The 17,000-nt window shown below is 61.9% G+C and overlaps 2 protein-coding genes across 2 annotated transcripts in view; both read right to left on the reverse strand.

Moving 5' to 3' along the window:
* Positions 1-8,751, reverse strand: part of CPSF1 (cleavage and polyadenylation specific factor 1) — a 14,969-nt gene extending 6,218 nt beyond the window's left edge. The window contains exons 1-18 of the mRNA XM_044914708.1: positions 8,680-8,751; positions 8,423-8,581; positions 2,951-2,978; positions 2,716-2,858; positions 2,551-2,631; positions 2,314-2,465; positions 2,088-2,234; positions 1,833-1,972; positions 1,646-1,756; positions 1,471-1,564; positions 1,296-1,383; positions 1,099-1,221; positions 955-1,006; positions 755-849; positions 612-686; positions 462-542; positions 297-386; positions 2-108 (exon numbers count right to left, since the gene is read on the reverse strand). Of these exons, the coding sequence (XP_044770643.1) occupies positions 2-108; positions 297-386; positions 462-542; positions 612-686; positions 755-849; positions 955-1,006; positions 1,099-1,221; positions 1,296-1,383; positions 1,471-1,564; positions 1,646-1,756; positions 1,833-1,972; positions 2,088-2,234; positions 2,314-2,465; positions 2,551-2,631; positions 2,716-2,858; positions 2,951-2,978; positions 8,423-8,566 (1,751 nt within the window). The 5' untranslated portion in view covers positions 8,567-8,581; positions 8,680-8,751. The remainder of the gene's footprint in view (position 1; positions 109-296; positions 387-461; positions 543-611; positions 687-754; positions 850-954; positions 1,007-1,098; positions 1,222-1,295; positions 1,384-1,470; positions 1,565-1,645; positions 1,757-1,832; positions 1,973-2,087; positions 2,235-2,313; positions 2,466-2,550; positions 2,632-2,715; positions 2,859-2,950; positions 2,979-8,422; positions 8,582-8,679) is intronic.
* A 3,069-nt stretch (positions 8,752-11,820) lies between these two features.
* On the reverse strand, positions 11,821-16,092 carry SLC39A4 (solute carrier family 39 member 4). Its single transcript, XM_021688855.1, has 12 exons — positions 15,843-16,092; positions 15,088-15,372; positions 14,448-14,643; positions 14,180-14,331; positions 13,919-14,090; positions 13,381-13,553; positions 13,065-13,202; positions 12,885-12,992; positions 12,637-12,691; positions 12,345-12,497; positions 12,042-12,229; positions 11,821-11,949 (listed from the first exon to the last, which is right to left on the reverse strand). Exons 1-12 carry the CDS (start codon positions 16,032-16,034, stop codon positions 11,821-11,823), a joined length of 1,941 nt encoding a protein of 646 aa, XP_021544530.1. The 5' UTR covers positions 16,035-16,092.
* Between the last annotated feature and the right edge of the window lie 908 nt (positions 16,093-17,000).

Here is a 17,000-nt window from a genome sequence, read left to right on the forward strand (position 1 = left end):
GGTGGAGTCTTCCCGGCTCAGGATGAGGAAGCCGTGTCTTCGTCCATCATCGTCTGCCTCGAGGGCACTGGGCTCCTGCTCTGCCCCCTCCCCCTTGGTGGTCTCCTCCTGTGACAGCAGGAAGAGCAGTGATGACACCACCCAGGCGGGGGTGCCTGCCCCAAACAGCCCGGCCGAGCCCTGTCCTGGGCCCCACCACCTCCAGGCCACCCCCAAGCTCGGGCTGAGCCCACATGGAGGGCAGCACTGGTCACCGCCCCACTCGGGGCCTCCCGGCCAGCCTAGGCTCCACCTACTTGCTCCCTTCGCACGGGGGCAATGACTGTCCACATGTCGTAGCAGCCGGGAAGTTCAAAGGTCGTCACCACCTGGGGCCGGATGCTCTTCTGGAATGACAAGGGGGGTGTCCGTCCACCCAGGTCCCACCAGGAGGCACCCCCCCCCCCCCCACCCCCATGTACCTGGAGCACCGACAGGGCCCCATTCTTCCCATAGCCGGAGCACACCACGATCTCCAGGTCTGGCTCGGGGCTGTTCTGAAACTGCCCGGGTCCGAGAGTAAGGGCAGGTCCCCGCGGCCCCCCGCCCCCCATCTCCCCGCCCGAGGGCACCTCTTCAGAGAGGAAGGCAGGCTCGCCCATGGCAGCATTGGCACAGGGTCCGATGTTGAGGATGCTGTCACAGACCTGCGGACAGCCGTGCTCAGGCAGGCCAGCCAGGGCGGGAGGCCCCCCCCCCGGGGCTCCAACCTCACCTCAAAAGAGTAAGTGGCTAGCTGCGTGCCTGACTGGGCCTCGCTGCCGTATACTTCAATCTCGTCCACCTCGTCCTGCGGCACCGACTTGCCCCCTGTGGCAGACACAGATCCCGTGAGCCCACCCCGGCTGCCCGGCCCCCAGGCCTAACCCGACCAGCCCCTGCCTGCCCCCTCCGGCCCCGGTTCTCCGTCCTCACCTGACCAGCCCACTGTGGAGTCCACTCGCTTCTTCTTCGAGGGAGGCTCCTCCTGGGGGGGGGGGGGGGGGGGGGCAGTGAGCAGCCCTCCGAGGCAGCCCCCCGCACAAGGGGCTCGTGTCCCAACAGGCCCCAGGCACCCACCTTGTCGGCAGCCTCTCGGACGGCACTAGCTGGGGGCTCCTGCAGCTTCTCCGTGTACTTGAGGAGGAGCGAGTTGCCCAGGCGCGAGCCGAGGAACAGGTACCCAGGCTCCATGGTGACCATCTGGAGACGGTGGGTGCTGAGGGTGCAGCCAGGCCCACCCCCAGGCCGCTCCCCCCACCCCTCCTTCAACTCACACTGGTGGTGAGGACGCTGGCGGCAGCCTTGTCGAAGTGGAAGGTGCGGACGCTGCGCATGCCGTCCGTGATGAGGGTCAGCACGTAGCTGCGGGAGGGGGAGCGCTGAGCTGGGGGCAAGGCCGGGGGGCAAGGGTGGGAGGGCAGGGGGCTCACCGAAGGGGGGGAGACGCACATCTCACCGCCCTTGAGGGAGATGACCATCTTGTCGTAGGAGATGAACGCCGCCTGTGCGCAGTCGAGGGTGATCCTCACGCCCTCCTGGGTGCCTGTGTGGGACACAGTCAGATCCACGGCCCCCACAGCCCCCACCGCCCCTGCCCCTCGGCCCCACCCCTACCCACACTCACGAAGGGGAAAGGCAGTGGTGCCGGTGGTGAGGCCGTTGAGAGCCACACCATACGGGGGGACGCTCTGGTTCAGGTACAGCAGCGAGTTGACCGCGAAGACCACCACCCCACCTGGAGAGGGACAGGCTGGTGGGCGGGGCTCTGCAGCCTCGCACTACGCCCCTCACCCCCACCCCATAGGCCTCACCTATGGGCTTGGGCACCGCGAGGGCCTGGGTGCAGTCGAAGGGGAGGCTGGTGAGGGACCAGATGACCGGGTGGACCTTCTGTGTGATGTTCAGGGAAATGGCCACGATGGAGCAGGTGTCCTGCCGCACAGCCACCCGTCTGGGGACAGACAGGCAGGTCAACCAGGGCTGGGTGGCCTGGTCCCTCCCCCACCCGCCCGCCGGAGCCCCAGCCCAGGCCTTGGCAGCTTCAGCCCATGGCACCGGGGCCTCACCCCGGCCAGGTCTGGTTGGGCTCGAAGAGGATGAGCAGGGTGGGCTCGTAGTAGCCATGCAGGAACTGCAGGTCCACGATGTTGAGCAGCTTCTCGTCCAAGCCCCGCACATCAATGATGTAGCTGGGCAGGAAGCTGGACCTCTGCCTGGGGGCAACAGGCTTCAGTGGGCAGAGGAAGCAGGGAACTCCGGCTGAGAGAGCCCCTCCCCCGCCGCAGTACTCACCCCTCCCCCATTAGCCCCTCGTGCTCCTCGGCCAAGCTCTCCCTGCGGAAGGGCAGCACCACCAGGCGCGTGCCGTAGATGAGCATGGCTGCACAGCGTCCGTCGGGGTCCACCCGCACCCGCGGCGTGTGCACGTTCTGCACAAACCCATCCTGGGGGCAGAGGGCATCATTAGGCAGGCCTGGGGATGGGAGGCCCAAGGGGGGCAGGGGGGCTGGGGGCGTGGCCTGGCCCTACCCGCAGCTCGGGCTCCTCAAAGTAGTGCAGAGACAGGGTCTTCAGGTCGTGGGTGCCCGGGTCATACTCCACCACCGACAGCTGGAAGGCAGCAGGTCAGGGCTGGGGCCCACCCACGGCCCGGCAGGCCCCCCACTGACTCCCACCTCCAGGCCCATCGCCTACCTTGGCGTCCTTAAAGCTCAGGAGCAGGGCATCCCGCTTGGCCCCCACCAGCTGCACACTGGCCATAGACATGACGTTGCCGAAGAAGGAGAAGGAAGCCACCAGCTCCAGCTTCTCCCGGTGTTCCCGGTGGGCCTTTCCCTCTGGGGAACAGGCCGGGGGGTCCAGGTTTGGGCCCACACTCCAGCCCCCACAGTCCCAGGCCCATGGCCAGGGCAGCCACCCTTGTGCTCACCTGTGCTCCTGTCGTTCTTGGTTGGTGCCTGGGAGGAGAAGGGGAAGGTGAGCAGTGAAGCCACACACCTGGCAGCCCCACCTCACGGGGGGACAAGGAGAAAAGACCATGCAGGGCCGACCCCGCCCAAACCCTCACCGCGGTGCAGACCACGCTTCCAGGACTTCTAGAGACGGCCGTGCACAGCCCAACCCAACGCACACAAACACACTCGCACCCCGGGTCCCCAACGTGGCCACAGGGCTTCTCAGAGAGCCCCCACTCATGGCTTCCCCGACAGTCCACTCACTAGCGCGCACGGGCAGGGAGGGGGGCGCAGGGGGGCAGAGGGAGAGAGAATCTCAAGCAGACTCCGCACTGAGCACAGCCAACACGGGGCTCAATCTCACGACCCTGAGATCATGACCTGAGCCGCAACCAGGAGTCGGACACTCAACCGACTGAGCCTCCCAGGTGCCCCGTAAGAGTTTTAATAATGAGAAAAAAGATCATTTTTAATAATACACTTGTGCTATGGGGAAAACATCTGAAAAGAGCTGCTTGAGAAAAGCCATATAATTAACTCGTTACAGAAAAAGCATTTTATACGTCCAATACCTACTTCACAACAACCACGGAAACTCCAGAGCCAGAGGACTTCACCAGGAAATTCTACTAGATGTTTCAGAAATGACGACTAACTTAAAAAACACCAAAGAAAACCAAAATGAAACAAAAAATCCCACTAGTCCCAGGCTGATGGCACCTCAGGAGGTGTAGGCCCCTGACACCGATCGTGCACGGGGGACAGGAAGTCGAAGCCGACAACTCGCGGTATCTGCAGATGAGCCGGCGACGCGTGAAAAGGGTACTACATCACAAACTGAGTCATTCCAGGAATGCAAAATTAGTTTAGCACAAGAACACCCACATCATCAAGGCTAAAGAGAAAAATATATTGTTTCGATAGATACAAAAAAGCATAGGATAGGGGCACCTGGGTGGCTCAGGTCATGGCCCCAGGGTCCTGGGATCGAGCCCCGCATCGGGCTCCCTGCTTGGTGGGGAGTCTGCTTCTCCCTCTGCTGCTCCCCCTGCTTGTGCGCTCTCTGTTAAATAAATAAATATCTTTGAAAAAGAAGAAAGTTGAGGTCACAACACTGATGTTGGAGAAACCGGATCTTAAAGCAAAAAGTACTGGAGATAAAATGGGACAGTTCATGACAAAAATGTCAGTTCAAAAGTAAAACATTATTCTAAATTTGTCCTCTATACACTTAATAACACAGCTTTAAAATATGCACGTACATACAAAAAATTCTCGATAGTCCTATAGGGCAAGTGTCATACCTTGTTCGTCTTTAAAGTTACTGAGGATGTGCTTCATTTTGGGCTCTTCCATGTAAATTTGAGAATCAGATTATTAAATCTAATGGGAAACCTACCGCAACTTTGAAAGACCCGAGGAGAGTGCACATCTCTACAATATTGAGATTTTCCATCCATAACCATGATCTATTTTCTATTTACTTGGGATTTCCATTAATTTCAATGAAGTGCTATGTATTTTTCCTCCCAAAGGTCACAGGGCCTTTCCCACTGCCCAGCTGCCCCAGGCCACACAGCTTCTCTGCTCTGCAAACAGCACACCCTGCCTCTGACTGAGCTGCCCTTGCTGCCCACCTCACCCAGAGGACTGGGGTCCCAGGCACACTGCCCAGCCCCCACACATCCCCACCCGCTTCGTGCTCTATGCCTTCCCCACTCCTGTCACCAGAGGTGAGCTGTTCCCTACTGCAGCCACCCACACGGGATTCCACGGGGCGGATTCAAGACAGCCTCAAGACGGGGCCCGTCACCCCTCTCCTGGGTCGGAACCGCTGGCGTGCGCCCAGGGCCTGGCCTTGTGAGGACTGGCAGCTTTCCCCTTCGTCTCCAGAGCTGCCACATAAGAAGCCCAACTACTTCGAGGCCACCATGCTGCCAGGAAAACCAAGCCAGCCACGTGGGGAGAGGAGGGGAGAGGGATGGAGAGACGCCACCCAGCTGAAGCCCAGACCTCCCAGAGCACAGGCCAGGGACCTCCTCGGTCCATGGGGTGCCCTGTCCAAACTCCCAAAACACTCACAGACGCACGCACCCACAACACCAGGCTGCTGTTCTAGCAGGACCAGGCCGACCCTGAACGCCCTCCAGCTGCCCCCCATCAGCTCCATCTCCCGCCCCACATACTTCCTCTGACTCGAGAGTTGGTCAACTTTCCTACAATGAGCCAAAGAGCAAATATCTGACTTCAGCTCAGCAGCCACGTGCAGTCTGTTTGGAATTTTTACAACTCTCTGAAGATGTCCAAAGCCCCCTGGATTTCGGTGGGCTGGGAGGGGTTGTGGCCGCACTGGTGAACCCCCTCTGCTGTGCACCAGCTGCTACCGTGCTCACATCTTTTAAGAATCCTGTTTTCCCGCCAGTTACCGCTCCATCTCTTTGATTCCCTTGGCACAAGTCTTTCTGGAGATGTTCACCGTTACTCATTCTCTTTCTCCAGTGGGCTCTCAACCCTGCAGGCCCCCGTCCCCACCCCCCAGTCAAGAGTCACCAGGGCCTCCAGGTCTTGTGCCTCACCTGAGGCTCAGCAGCCTGGGACGCAGCGTCAGGCCCCCAGTTTGCTGCCTTCCCTGGATCTGGGCTCTCCTCCCGCCTCCCTGGCCATGCTTCCTACGACTCTTCTTGGCCGCTTCCCTTCTTCCCAACGTCTCAACGCTGGGGAACCCCACGCCCCAGGCAGCCATCTTCTGGGTGATCCCAACCAGCTTCAGAGTCTAAAGAGCCCAACTTCAGCTCCAGACCCTGCTCCTCAACACAACTCCTGTCTGCAGCTCTCCCTCAACCTCACAGTGGGCTGTGGAATCAGCACCATGGTTAAGTCTGTGGCGGCTGGAGTCCAAGACCGCCTCCCAGAATTCACGCCCGGTGCGGCCGCGCACACTGGGCCAGGGCTGGTCCAGATGGCCGAAGTGGCAGTGCGCCATGTCCAGCTCAGCTGAGGAAGACACCGTGGCTTCTTGGTGCCTTGTTCTTTCTCACTCAGCCTCCTTCCAACAGTGGTGTGAGTGAGAAGCAGAAACTCCAACCCCGACAGAGCCTTTGGAGGGTGGCAGCCCCGCCAACCTCTAACTGCAACCTCCTGAGAGCTTGTGCAGAGCCACCCCACTAAACCACTCCTGGCTTCCCGACCCTCAGACACTGGGAGATACATCTATTGTTTAGGCCTCTAAGTTTTGGGATGCACGCCTGGGTGGCTCAGTCAGTCAAACGCCTGCTTTGGACTGAGGTCATGATCCCAGGGTCCTGGGATCGAGCCCCGCATCGGGCTCCCTGCTTCTCCCTCTCCCTCTGCCCCACCCTGTTCATTCTCTCTCTCTGACAAATGAAATTTAAAAAAGAATCTTTAAGAAAAAAAGCTTCTAAGTTTTGGGGTACCTTGACACGCAGCAACAAAGTAACTAATATGATGTCCAAAAAGGAGCTCCTACTCCCATTCCCCTGTTCTACCTTCTCCATATCAGGTCACAGCAACTCCACCCCTCCTGGCTACTCAGACCCAAACCGGGCCCCAGCAAAACCTTGGCTCCTCCTGCCTTCACGTCCCACATCCTGTCCATCCTGAACTTGACTGCTTCCCACCACCTCCACGGCCTGATGCTCCTGACTGGTCTCCCTTCAGGCCCCCCTCCCACCTCCCTACCGCTTCTTCCACACAGCAGCCAGAGTGACTGACCCTTGTGAAACATAAGTCAGGTCACTCCTTAACTTCACCTCTGAGTTAGCACTCAATCCCTACAAACCTAAAAGGTCGCCAGGCTGATACCTGGCCCCCACCTCGTCACCCCTCTGACCTTCTGTCCTCTCCTCCCCCCCCTTTTTTTTAAGTAATCTCTACGATCAATGTGGGGCTTGAATCCACCACCCCAGATCAAGAGTCGCATGCTCTTCGGACTGAGACAGCCAGAAGCCCCTCCTCACTCCCCTCTTCCTCAGGGCCTGTTGGCTGATCCTTTCCTTTTTTTTTTTTTGAAAGAGAGAGAAAGGGGGAGAGAGAGAGAGAGTGGGTGTTGGGAGGGGCAGAGGGAAAGAATCCCAAGCAGACTCCATACCCAGCACGGAGCCCGACAACGTGGGGCTACATCTCATGACCCTGAGATCATGACCTGAGCGGAAATCAAGAGTCTGGATGCTCCACCGACTGAGCCACCCAGGCACCCCCCTCTTGGCTGGTTCTTGAGCACCAGCCCCAACTGCCCTAACACCTTCACCTGCCTGGAAGCTTCACCTGACACCCACAAGCCTCTCTCCAGCACCTCGCCCTTGCCTGCTCAAAACTCAACTTTGCACGGAGGCAAAATCTAACAGCACTCCTGCTCCCCACTTCCCCATTCTGCTCTGCTGGCTTCCACGGCACTTCACGACTGGCTGCGTCTGGTCCGTCACCCCCTGGAACAGGGGCACCGCGAGCGCAGGTCTCTCTGCCTGTAGTGCTCACCAGCATCTCCTCACGAGGCCCCTGCACAAACACACACGTCTGTGGAGAAAACGAGGGAGCGAACGCCAGTGTTCACTGCGGACGCTGAGCTTCCAATCTGTCTCTTAAGGTTCACTGGTATCGGAGGAGGAACTTCACAGGAAGACAGGACTGAGAAACCAGTTGTTTACTGCACACAGCAAAGATGCTCATACAAGGCGGAGACTGGTTCGTTCATTTAAGTAATCGCTCGAGCCAACGCGGGGCTCAAACTCACAGCCCGAGGTCGAGAGTCTCCTGCTCTTCCAAACGAACCAGCCAGGCGCCCCCAGTTTTATTTGCAAGACCTCTTCTTCAGCTTTGACTGAAATTTTGACAAGAGCCAAACACCTCAAAACTGCCACTGTCACAAAAGCTTTTTTGTGGCCGGATTTTTTTTAACGGCACATGTTCGGTCACAAAGCTCTCGCTTAAGACTCCAACTTCTCCTGCTCTGCCTTCTTCGTCGTGAATTATCCGCACAGCCGTCCACGCAGTCAACGCACACACGCACGCAGGCGTCCCGCGTCGGCGCCCCTCCGGCCCCGTCCGCCCGCGGCGCCAGCCCCCGCTCCCGCCGGTGCGGCCCCCACCGCCGTCCAACGCCGCACGCCCTCGCCGCCCTCAACCGCTTCCGGCTGCGCCGCGCGGGCCCTTGCTCCCCAAAGCCTCCATGCCCGTCCTCGCGCTGGGAGAAGCCGCCCGCACCCGTCGTCGCCTGGGCAACCCAAGCACCCCTGCGTCTCCGCTGCGACGGGCTCGTCACGCGCCAGGCCTCCCGCCAGGGCCCCGCCCGCCCGACGGCCGGCTGCTCCACCTCGGAGAGGCCGCGCGGAGGGGCCCGCGGGAAGACGCCGCCTCCCGCCTCCATCTGCCCGCCGCCGCGCCTCTCCCGCCCGCGCACAGCAGGCGCCGGCCCGCCGGCGAGCGCCCACCTCGGCGTCGCGGTTGAGGCGGTACACGTAGAGCTGCGAGGTGCCGGCCACCACGAGGTTGCGCTCGCTGTTGCTGAAGAAGTTGCAGTACATGGAGAACTCCAGGCCGGTGGGCGGATGCGCCTGCTTGTACACGGCGTACATGGCGCCGGGCCGGGGCTGCGGGGCCACAGGGTGAGCGGGGCCGCCGCGCACGACCCCGGCCCGGCGCCCCCTCCCCGGCCGTGCGCGCGCGCACCCGCCCGCCCGCCGCCCACCTGGCAGTTGGAGCCGGCTCGCGGGGGAACGGGACGGCGGCGGACAAGGCCCGGGCGGCCCCGGAAGCTGAGCACCGGTGTTCCGGGCGCCCGCGCCTGCGCCTGCGCCTGCGCCGCGCCGAGCGGCGGCGGCGGGAGGAGGCAACAGCGACCCCTGGTGGCCGGGGGTGGCGGGGCGGCCTCGCGGCTCTGCTCCCAGGCTCTGCGTCCGGAGGCCCGAAATCCCGAGCTCCGTCGAAATCCAGGAACCCGGCAGCGGGTGGAGAGCGGGGCGGGGGGTCCGGGGCTTAGGGCCTCCGGGCCTGGGCTGGGCTGGGCTGGGGGCCGCCGGCCCGGGGTGGGCGGGTCACAAGGAGGGTCTCGGCCGCAAGAAGAGGCGTCGTCCCCGCTCCAAACCCGCGTGGGCGAGGCGCCGTGCCGGATGCTGGCGGGCGCGGGGAGGGAACGGACGCCCCGAGGCGGACACGCGCCAGATGACGCTCCCGGCAAGGGCCGCTAGTGTGGAGGATTGCCCGGCGAGTCCGAGTCCGGGGTCGGGACAGCTTCCTGGGGAGCAGGTTTGCGGGTCATCGTCCCTCTAGGACGTGAGGGCTGGCCCCAGGGACGCGATTTTGCCCTTCTCGCCCCCTTTGCCCTCCCCAGGCCTAGCACAGCTGTCCACTTCGGAGATTGGAGCCAAGACCAAGCACGGCTAACAGACCTCTCCTCGCTTGGCAGGTATTTTTGCCCTAGGTACTCTCGCACAGACCTGGGACTTAGAAATGGAATCATAAGAAATAAAATAAGGGAGAAGGTGTAGTCACACCCAAGAAAATGGCACAGAAATACATGTTCATGTTGCATCCATATCTGCCCCCTTGCTCCTGTCAGCAACAAGGCTCCAAGTCTGGACCCTTGGGCAGTGGTCAAAGGAATCATTGGATGCCCAGGCAGGTGTGTGACCCCTGAGCCACACCAGAGCCCTTTAAAGGTCAGAAAAACTGTGACCAGGACTATGAGAACCGGCTGGAGGAGACAGCAGGGACAGAGCTGGGGCTCCAGTCAGGACACTAACTCTTGGGGTCTCTCTCAGAGGGACACAGTCATGGTGTGCACATCATAGGGCATCTGTGATGATTGAAAAAATCGGTGCCCACAGAACCCTCGGACTGGAGCTTGGCACACGGCAAATGCCCTAACAAATGAACACGAGCTCGTCTGTGGGACAGAGGTGGTCAGTGCAGAGAGGGCTTTAGATACTGAAGGAGCACAGCCCTGGGGAGCATAGCAGTGGATAGGATGAGGGGGGAGGAGAAGGTGGGCAGAGGGGGCAGGAGGTTGCTAGGTCGGCAGGGGGAACACAGCAGTGAGCCTGCCTGGTAGATCTACTCTCTCAATGGGAGATGAAGGTGGGGGCCTGTCAGCAGAGGTAGGGGCTTGAAGTTGCTGGGGAGGGACAGTGATGGGCAAGAAGATGGTCCAAGGCTGGGGAGGAGGAGGTTGGGGAGTGCCGGTACACGCCCTGGCAACTCAGGCTTTCAGTTCCTCCTCCAGAAAGGCCTGGGCCTCTTCTGACTCTTCCCCCTCCTCCTTGCCCCCCAAAGGCCAGTGTTCTCCCTCATACCCTGAAGCTTGGGCCCTGTGGCTAGTGGACACTACAGTCCAGGCCATGCTCACGCTCTTCATATTCCTCTGGGGCAGCACCTTCCTTCTGTGCCAAGAGGCCACCTTTATGTGCTCAGTGTTATAGACCAGATTTAGGAGGGAGGTGGTAATTCTCACACCTCTCTCTTGTGGAGTTTGTGAAGCTTCTTGGAGAATCAATACCTCTTGGAGAGGCTGGAGTATCTGTCTACCTGTGTCAGGACAGGGAGCTCTCAGATATGGCCCTTCCTGCCCAATTTGCCACAGATTACTGCATGCAGCACCCACCTCCCTCCAGCACAAGTGGACCCATGGAGCATAACATGGGGCTGACTTCCACTCTCCCACTTTTGTGTCTGTGTATTGGGTAAACGACAGGCTGAACCTGATATCCCCTGGAACCCTCCCTCTTTATGCTCTTTCCTCTTACCTCTTTTCTGCTCCCTGGAGAATGCATTTAATGGCTGGAGCTCTGGCAGCCATTTTGGACCGTGAAGGGTGTTATGGATTGAATTGTGTCCCCCAAAAAGATATGTTGGAAACCTAACCCCCAGTACCTCAGAATGTGACTTTTATTTGGAAATAGGATCATTACAGATGGTATTAGTTAAAATGAGGGCATACTGGATTAGGGTGAGCTAGTAATCCAATAGGACTGGTGTCCTCATAAGAAGAGAAGAGACACACGAGAGAAGGTCATAAGACGGAGACGCTGGACTTTTCCTGCCACAAGACACGGTACACTTGGGCCCAGTCAGTAAAGTCTCATGTGACAAATTCTGCCTACAGAGCTGAGAAGGAACACAGCTTACTGACACCTTGATTTCAGACTTCTGCCTCCAGAACTGTGAGAAAATTAATTTTTGTCATTTTAAGGCACCCAGTTTGTGGTGGGCTGTGCGACATCCCCAGGAGACTACCAGGGGACTCTGAGGATGAACACTTCTGGCAAGGACAGTGGAGGCCCAGGCCCCACGGACTATGGGCTGCCACATACTCTGGTCTGACTGGCTCTAGGCCTGTTTTTCATGAGAGAGTAACAAGCCCTCATCTGTGTGAGCAGATTTTGGTCTGCTGTTTTGGTCTTTCTGCTAGGAGCAAGTCAGATTCCTGATTGGAGACCAGGTCCCACCTGCTACGTGCAGACCCTGCCCTATTTCCCTGACTCCACTCCCCAGGCAGGGATTCCAGCTTACAGAGGAGGGACTGGGGCTGGCTGCCTGCAGGTTCCGTAACACAGCTCTCCTGGCTCCTCATCAGAGCCCCAGGGGGAGAGAGAGAGAGACCCCCCCCCCCCCCGCCGCCTGTCTTGGTGGGAGACTCTTCCCTAACAGCAAGGAGAGCAGCTGGGCTCCAAGGACAAGAATGTCTTTATTGAAGCAGGATGCTGGGGCTTGTGGGAGGGAGACTCTCAAAGGCCTGGGGCTTTCTGGGTACCCAGCCACAGGTTCCACACTGGCTGGCAGGTGCAAGGGGCTGAGAGAGCCCAGGGCCAGCAGCCAGCAGCCAGGGCGGGCATCAGAGGGTGATGTTGTCCTCATACAGGGACAGCAGCAGCAGGACGGTCCAGCCGCCCAGCAGGCCCATGTTGTGCAGCAGGAAGAGAAGCCAGGGCCGCTGGTCCCGCACGTGCAGCATGGCTGGGAGCTGAGGAAGGGGTAGGCACTGGGTCAGCCGCCAGCTCCAAGGCCCTGCTCAGCTCACCCCCAGGGCAGCCGACTCCTGCCCTCCGCCCTGACCATGTCGCAGAGCGCCACGTAGAGGAACAGGCCGGTGGCCACCGCCAGGATCCAGGCCTCGCTGTCCTCGCCGACGTCGACAGCGAGCGCCACGTAGAGGCCGACGAAGGCCGTCAGCGCGGAGGCCAAGTTGAGCAGCAACGCCCGGCGCACCGACAGCCCCGCGTGCAGCAGGGCCGCGAAATCCCCTGGCGCGGGTGGGGCGGGTGGGGCGGGGTCAGGCCGAGCGCCCCGCCCACACCCGGGCAGGCCCCGCCCCCGCCCCGGCAGCCCCTGCGTCGGGCCGTAGCCCGCGCAGCTCACCTAGTTCGTGCGGCACCTCGTGGCAGAACACGGCCAGCGAGGTGGCCAGCCCGGTCTTCCAGGAGGACACGAAGGCGGCGCCCACGGCCAGCCCGTCGGCGAAGTTGTGCAAGGCGTCACCCAGCGTGATCACGTAGGGCAGCAGCCTCAGCTCTGCGGGCGCGGTGGACGTGGGTCGGCGCCGGCCTTATCCCCCACCTAGGCGCCCCTGGCCCCCTGCCCCTGGCCCGCGCTGGCGCTCCGCACCTAATCCGTGGCCCCTCATTTTTCTGGGGCTTCCCTCAGGGCTCACCTCGGCTCAGTCTCCGGGGCTCCGAGCTCAGCAGCTCTGGGCTCTCCTCCGCCACCTGGAGAGGGGGTCCACGTGGATGAGCCCCTGGGCAGGGAGGTGAGGAGGGCGAGGAGGAACTGGGTCCCCTGACCAGCATCAGAGGCCAGGGACAAAAGCCCTGGGGTGGGGGCAGGGGGCAGGAAGGGGTCCTTGGGTTGGGTGGGGGGAGCTCCATGTGGGATGGGGACGTTGAGGAAGGGCCAGCTCACCAGGTCTGTGCGCGAGCCTTCGCGGGGCTGCTTAGGTGGCCGGAGCTCACTGGGCGCCAGCTGCAGGGACACCCCATGGCTGTGGCTGCAGGGCCCCTCCTTTGAGTCCTGTGGGGACACTGGCTCAGGGCCCGCCACGCCTCTGCCCCATCCACCCACCACATCCAGCCCCCACCTGACCTCCGGGTCCAGGGGCAGCAAGAGATTAAAGATGTTCTCAAACAGGAAGAAGGTGTAGAGGCCACCCAGCATGGCCACAAGGCGCCAGGTGGTCTGTGGGCCAAGGCCCTCCCCACTGTGGGTGTGCAGCCCCAGCACCTGGGGGGAGAAGGGGGCTGAAAAGGGTGCCTTAAGGCCTCCTCCCACCCTTTCATTCCCCACCCCCCCGGGGCCAGGAAGAGACGTTAGGGGGACAGGAGAGGCTCCAGGAGGAAGGGCCTGGAAGGACTGGGCAGGGAGCTCCTGGTTGGGGAGGGAGGGGAAGGCTGAGGCTGACTTTGGGTGTCAAGTGTAGGATAGCATCACCCGTGAGTGCGCCCACGGCCATGCTCAGGAAGGTCTGGATGATGTAGTGGGAGGCAGCGCTGTAGCTGGCACAGCCCAGAAGCAGGAGGCCGAAAATCGCACAGAGACAGATGAGCAGTGTGGCTAGCGAGCCGTAGAGATACCCTGGGGAGGAAGCCAGGTGACGAGCTGAGCTGAGAGCCTCTCTCTCAACCTCAGTCCCCGACCCCTGCCTCCCAGGGGAGGGAGTCCAGTGCGGGTCCAGGAGTGAGCAGAAGCTCCCCAGGGATGCAGGTGGCCAGGTTCGGGCCAGACCTCTGCTGATGCTAACCCTTGAAGCTCCGTTCCCTTCCCACCTGGGCCCTCCCACCTCTACTCCCATGCCGCTCTCCCTTGCCAGCCCTGGTCCAGCTTTCCCCACCCCTGCCCTGGCCCTGTGGCCACTCTCTCCTCCCTATGAGGTGCCACCTCTGTGCCACCGCACCCATGGGCACAGCTAGGCGGGCACTACTGGGGAGGCAGGCACTCACTCTCCGCCTGGCTGAGCTGGTCTTGCGTGGGGGGCCTGGGCTGGGGGCTGCAGGCCCCACTCAGTTGCTGCTGGAGCAGGGCAGGGCTCAGTTGAGCCCAGGACTCTGGAGTCACCCCGGCCTGCTCAGACAGCCCATACACGGCCATCACTTCCCCGGCACTCAGGCATACCTGGGGGGTGGTAGCACAGGGGTTCAGGGACCTGAGCAGATCCATGGGACCCCACCTCTCCCCGGGACTATGGTGCAGGGGCTGCTCACTGTGTCCCACAGGCTGGAGCTGCTGTTCGGGGTGGCAAGGGGCACAGGGCCCTGGTGGTTGGCCCTGTTTCTCAGATGACCGTGGTCACTGTGGTCACTGTGTGTCTCAGCCACTCTGCCTATCCCCAGGCGCTGCATCAAGGCCTCCAGCTCTGGCAGGGAGGACAGAATCACAAAGTCTGTATGGGCTCCAGGCCTGCCTTCCCCAGGGACATGGAGGCTGGGGACTCAGGGCACTGCCCGCTCTCTGGCCCAGCCGAGGCCTCACCAGCCAGTGTGATGTTGGGAGTCTCGCCGCTGTGCTGCCGGAACACAAAGTCTACAAAGTACTGGGGGGTCGGCAGGGCACGGAAACAGGACCCACTGCTGACATGGTCCAACAGGGCGGCCAGTACCGGGCCAGGGCTGCTGGGAGCTCCTGCCCCTTCTGCCTCCTCCAGCAGCTGAGGCAGGTCCACACAGGCCTGGGGGAGGAGCCAGGGCTCAGCCTTGCCTGCAGTGTGGCCTTCCTGGTCTCCAGGTCTGCCGTCACCCCTGGTGTCCCCTGAGTGCCACTGACCCCAAGACCTGCCCCAACCTGGCCGCAGACCAGCCTTCCCAGAACACCACCACCTACTTCTGCCAGCCCTAAGACCTGGGCCTGATCCCTCCCTGTGGTCCCAGGATTCTTCTCAGCCCCTGTCTGATGAGCCCCCCGCTCCCAGGTCCCTGCCCTAAGTGGTGGTGGACATCCATTTGTGATCCGTCAGCCTAGCCTAGCTTCCCAAGTATATCCCCAGACTCCCCCAGGTACCCCAGGAGGCTTCAAGGGATGTCCTGCCCACTACAACCAGTCCCAGTCCACTAAGTGGTTTCCCTTCCCCACTGATCCCCTTAGGCCCTTCTGGCCAGCCTACCCAGCCCCTCACCTCCTGGGCAGCAGGCCAGCCAGCAGCCTGGGCCTGAATCCTTTGCAGCAGCCTGCTCAAGCCTGGTGTCAGGGCCTTGCGGCCCTCCAGCAGGGCCAAGAGATGGTCAGCACGAGTGGCCCAGCGGCCAGCCCGGACGTCTGTGCAGGTGCCCTTGGGGTCGCTGAGGTAGAGGGCAGCAGCAGCACTGAGGCGGGCGATGTATCTGTGCTCTAGGGCTGGCCCTCCAGGGAGCCCTGGCTTCTCGGGCCTGCCCAGGGCCAGGGCATCATCCACAGACGGGCACTGTGGGCAGGAGCCAGGGACTTGCGGTCAGGAAGCTGCCTGCTTCCCTCTGGGGTCCACACACACCGGTCTTGCCCTCCCCCTCTCTCACCCACCCCTGCATCATCGCTCTCTCACATGCCCCCCCCCATTACACATGCACACAGAGAGCTGGGGGCAGTGGTCCCTCTATCCCAGGGTGGCTTCTTCCTGGAACCACTGCCAGTCTGATGGCCTGGGGGCTGCCGGGGGAGGGGGCTGCCTTGAGATCCCCGAGCTGTACGTGCCCAGCACAGCCCCCAATCCTGGGAGCGCAGGCCTGCCTGAATTCCGAGCGGAGGAGGGTGGGCTCAGGCCCGCAGGCAGGGCCTGGGTGCTTGGCCACCCAGCCTCGCCTTGACCCGCCTCCTGGAGTTTGCCCAGGGTGCTTTGCTTCCAGCCCTGGGGTGGAGCGGGCCCCGGCTGGGGGACCCACCGGGTGGGGCAGTTACCTTTCCACACGGCCCGTTGGCGCAGTGCACACGGTCCGCCAGTGTATTTAACAGGCTGCCCAGTGCCACACGGTCCAGAGCACCCTGGCCTGAGGACAGCAAGGTCAGCAGACGGGGAGGCTGAGCTGCCATCGCGGTCACCAGCAGCAAAGCCGGCAGCAGCCCCAGCTTGAGTCGGACCAGGACCGGCATGCTGAGCACCCCCCACCGTGCGCACTCTGTGCTCTGGGGAGGCCGCTCGGCAGCCCAGGGCCAGACTGGGGCTGGGCTCTGACCCGCCCGCACAAACAGGACCTCTCGCAGGTATTTCCTGCAGGGCTCTGTGATTGGCTGCCCGAGGCGCCTCAGGTTAACCATTCCAGCAGCAGATCCTCCCCGTGGTTGGAGCCGTTGCCTGTGGGGGGCGAGGACTGGGCCCCTTCTCCTGGAAGGGCAGCCTGGGCATCTGCTAGCTCGCCTGTGGCTCCCTAGAGCTGCGGGGCGGGGCCGCCTTCTCCACTCCCGAGGGGCGACCGTCTCTCTAGGGTCTGCTGCCAACAAGGGGGCCCTGGGGCAGACAGACGTGCAGGGATATCACCCCAGCCCCACAAGGCCCCATCCCCAACATTCCGCCTGATAGGCCCTGAACACGCCCCTGTCCCACTCCCCTCCCAGCCCCTTCCCTGCTTGGCTTCCTTGGCTCAGGCAGCTTAGACACCTACACCCCACCCCTAGCCTTTGAGGCTCCAGTTGGGGGTGGGGAGGTGGGGCCCTCTCCTCCCAGGCCCGGGCTGTGGTGTCCCATGCTGGGGATTGGATTCTGAGGGAACTGAAAAGGTGCTGGCTGAGTCACGCTCCCCTTCCCAAACCCGCCAGGGAAAATTCCTGAGGAAATGGCCAAAGCCCCATGACAAACGGGGAACCTGGGCCTTCTGCTTGCTGCCACTGGGCAAGGGTCTCTCAGGCTATCTGGGCAGGAGCCCAAGCTTTAGACCCAGAATCTTGAGGGAGGGCTGTGACTCCCAGTTCTGCACCTGCCCCTCCCTGTTGACTCCCTCTCTGGCCTTTGAACCCCTTGGCTTATCTCTGCCTAGTTGGCAGTTGGGTGGGGGGGAGGGCCTACCCCTCCTGGAGGGAGTGTGTGGGCGTCCCCTTCCCCACCTGGTGCAGCCGAACACT

Source organism: Neomonachus schauinslandi, chromosome 4, assembly GCF_002201575.2.
Source record: "Neomonachus schauinslandi chromosome 4, ASM220157v2, whole genome shotgun sequence".
NCBI classification, from domain to species: domain Eukaryota; kingdom Metazoa; phylum Chordata; class Mammalia; order Carnivora; family Phocidae; genus Neomonachus; species Neomonachus schauinslandi.

Coding starts and splice junctions, on each gene's coding strand:
- SLC39A4 (XM_021688855.1), bottom strand. CDS start 16,034: ATGCCGGTCCTGGTCCGACTCAAGCTGGGGCTGCTGCCGGCTTTGCTG. Junction 12,498..12,636: donor GCCCCGGAGACTGAGCCGAG/GTGAGCCCTGAG, acceptor CCGCGCCCGCAG/AGCTGAGGCTGCTGCCCTAC. Junction 12,230..12,344: donor CGAGGTGCCGCACGAACTAG/GTGAGCTGCGCG, acceptor CACCCGCGCCAG/GGGATTTCGCGGCCCTGCTG.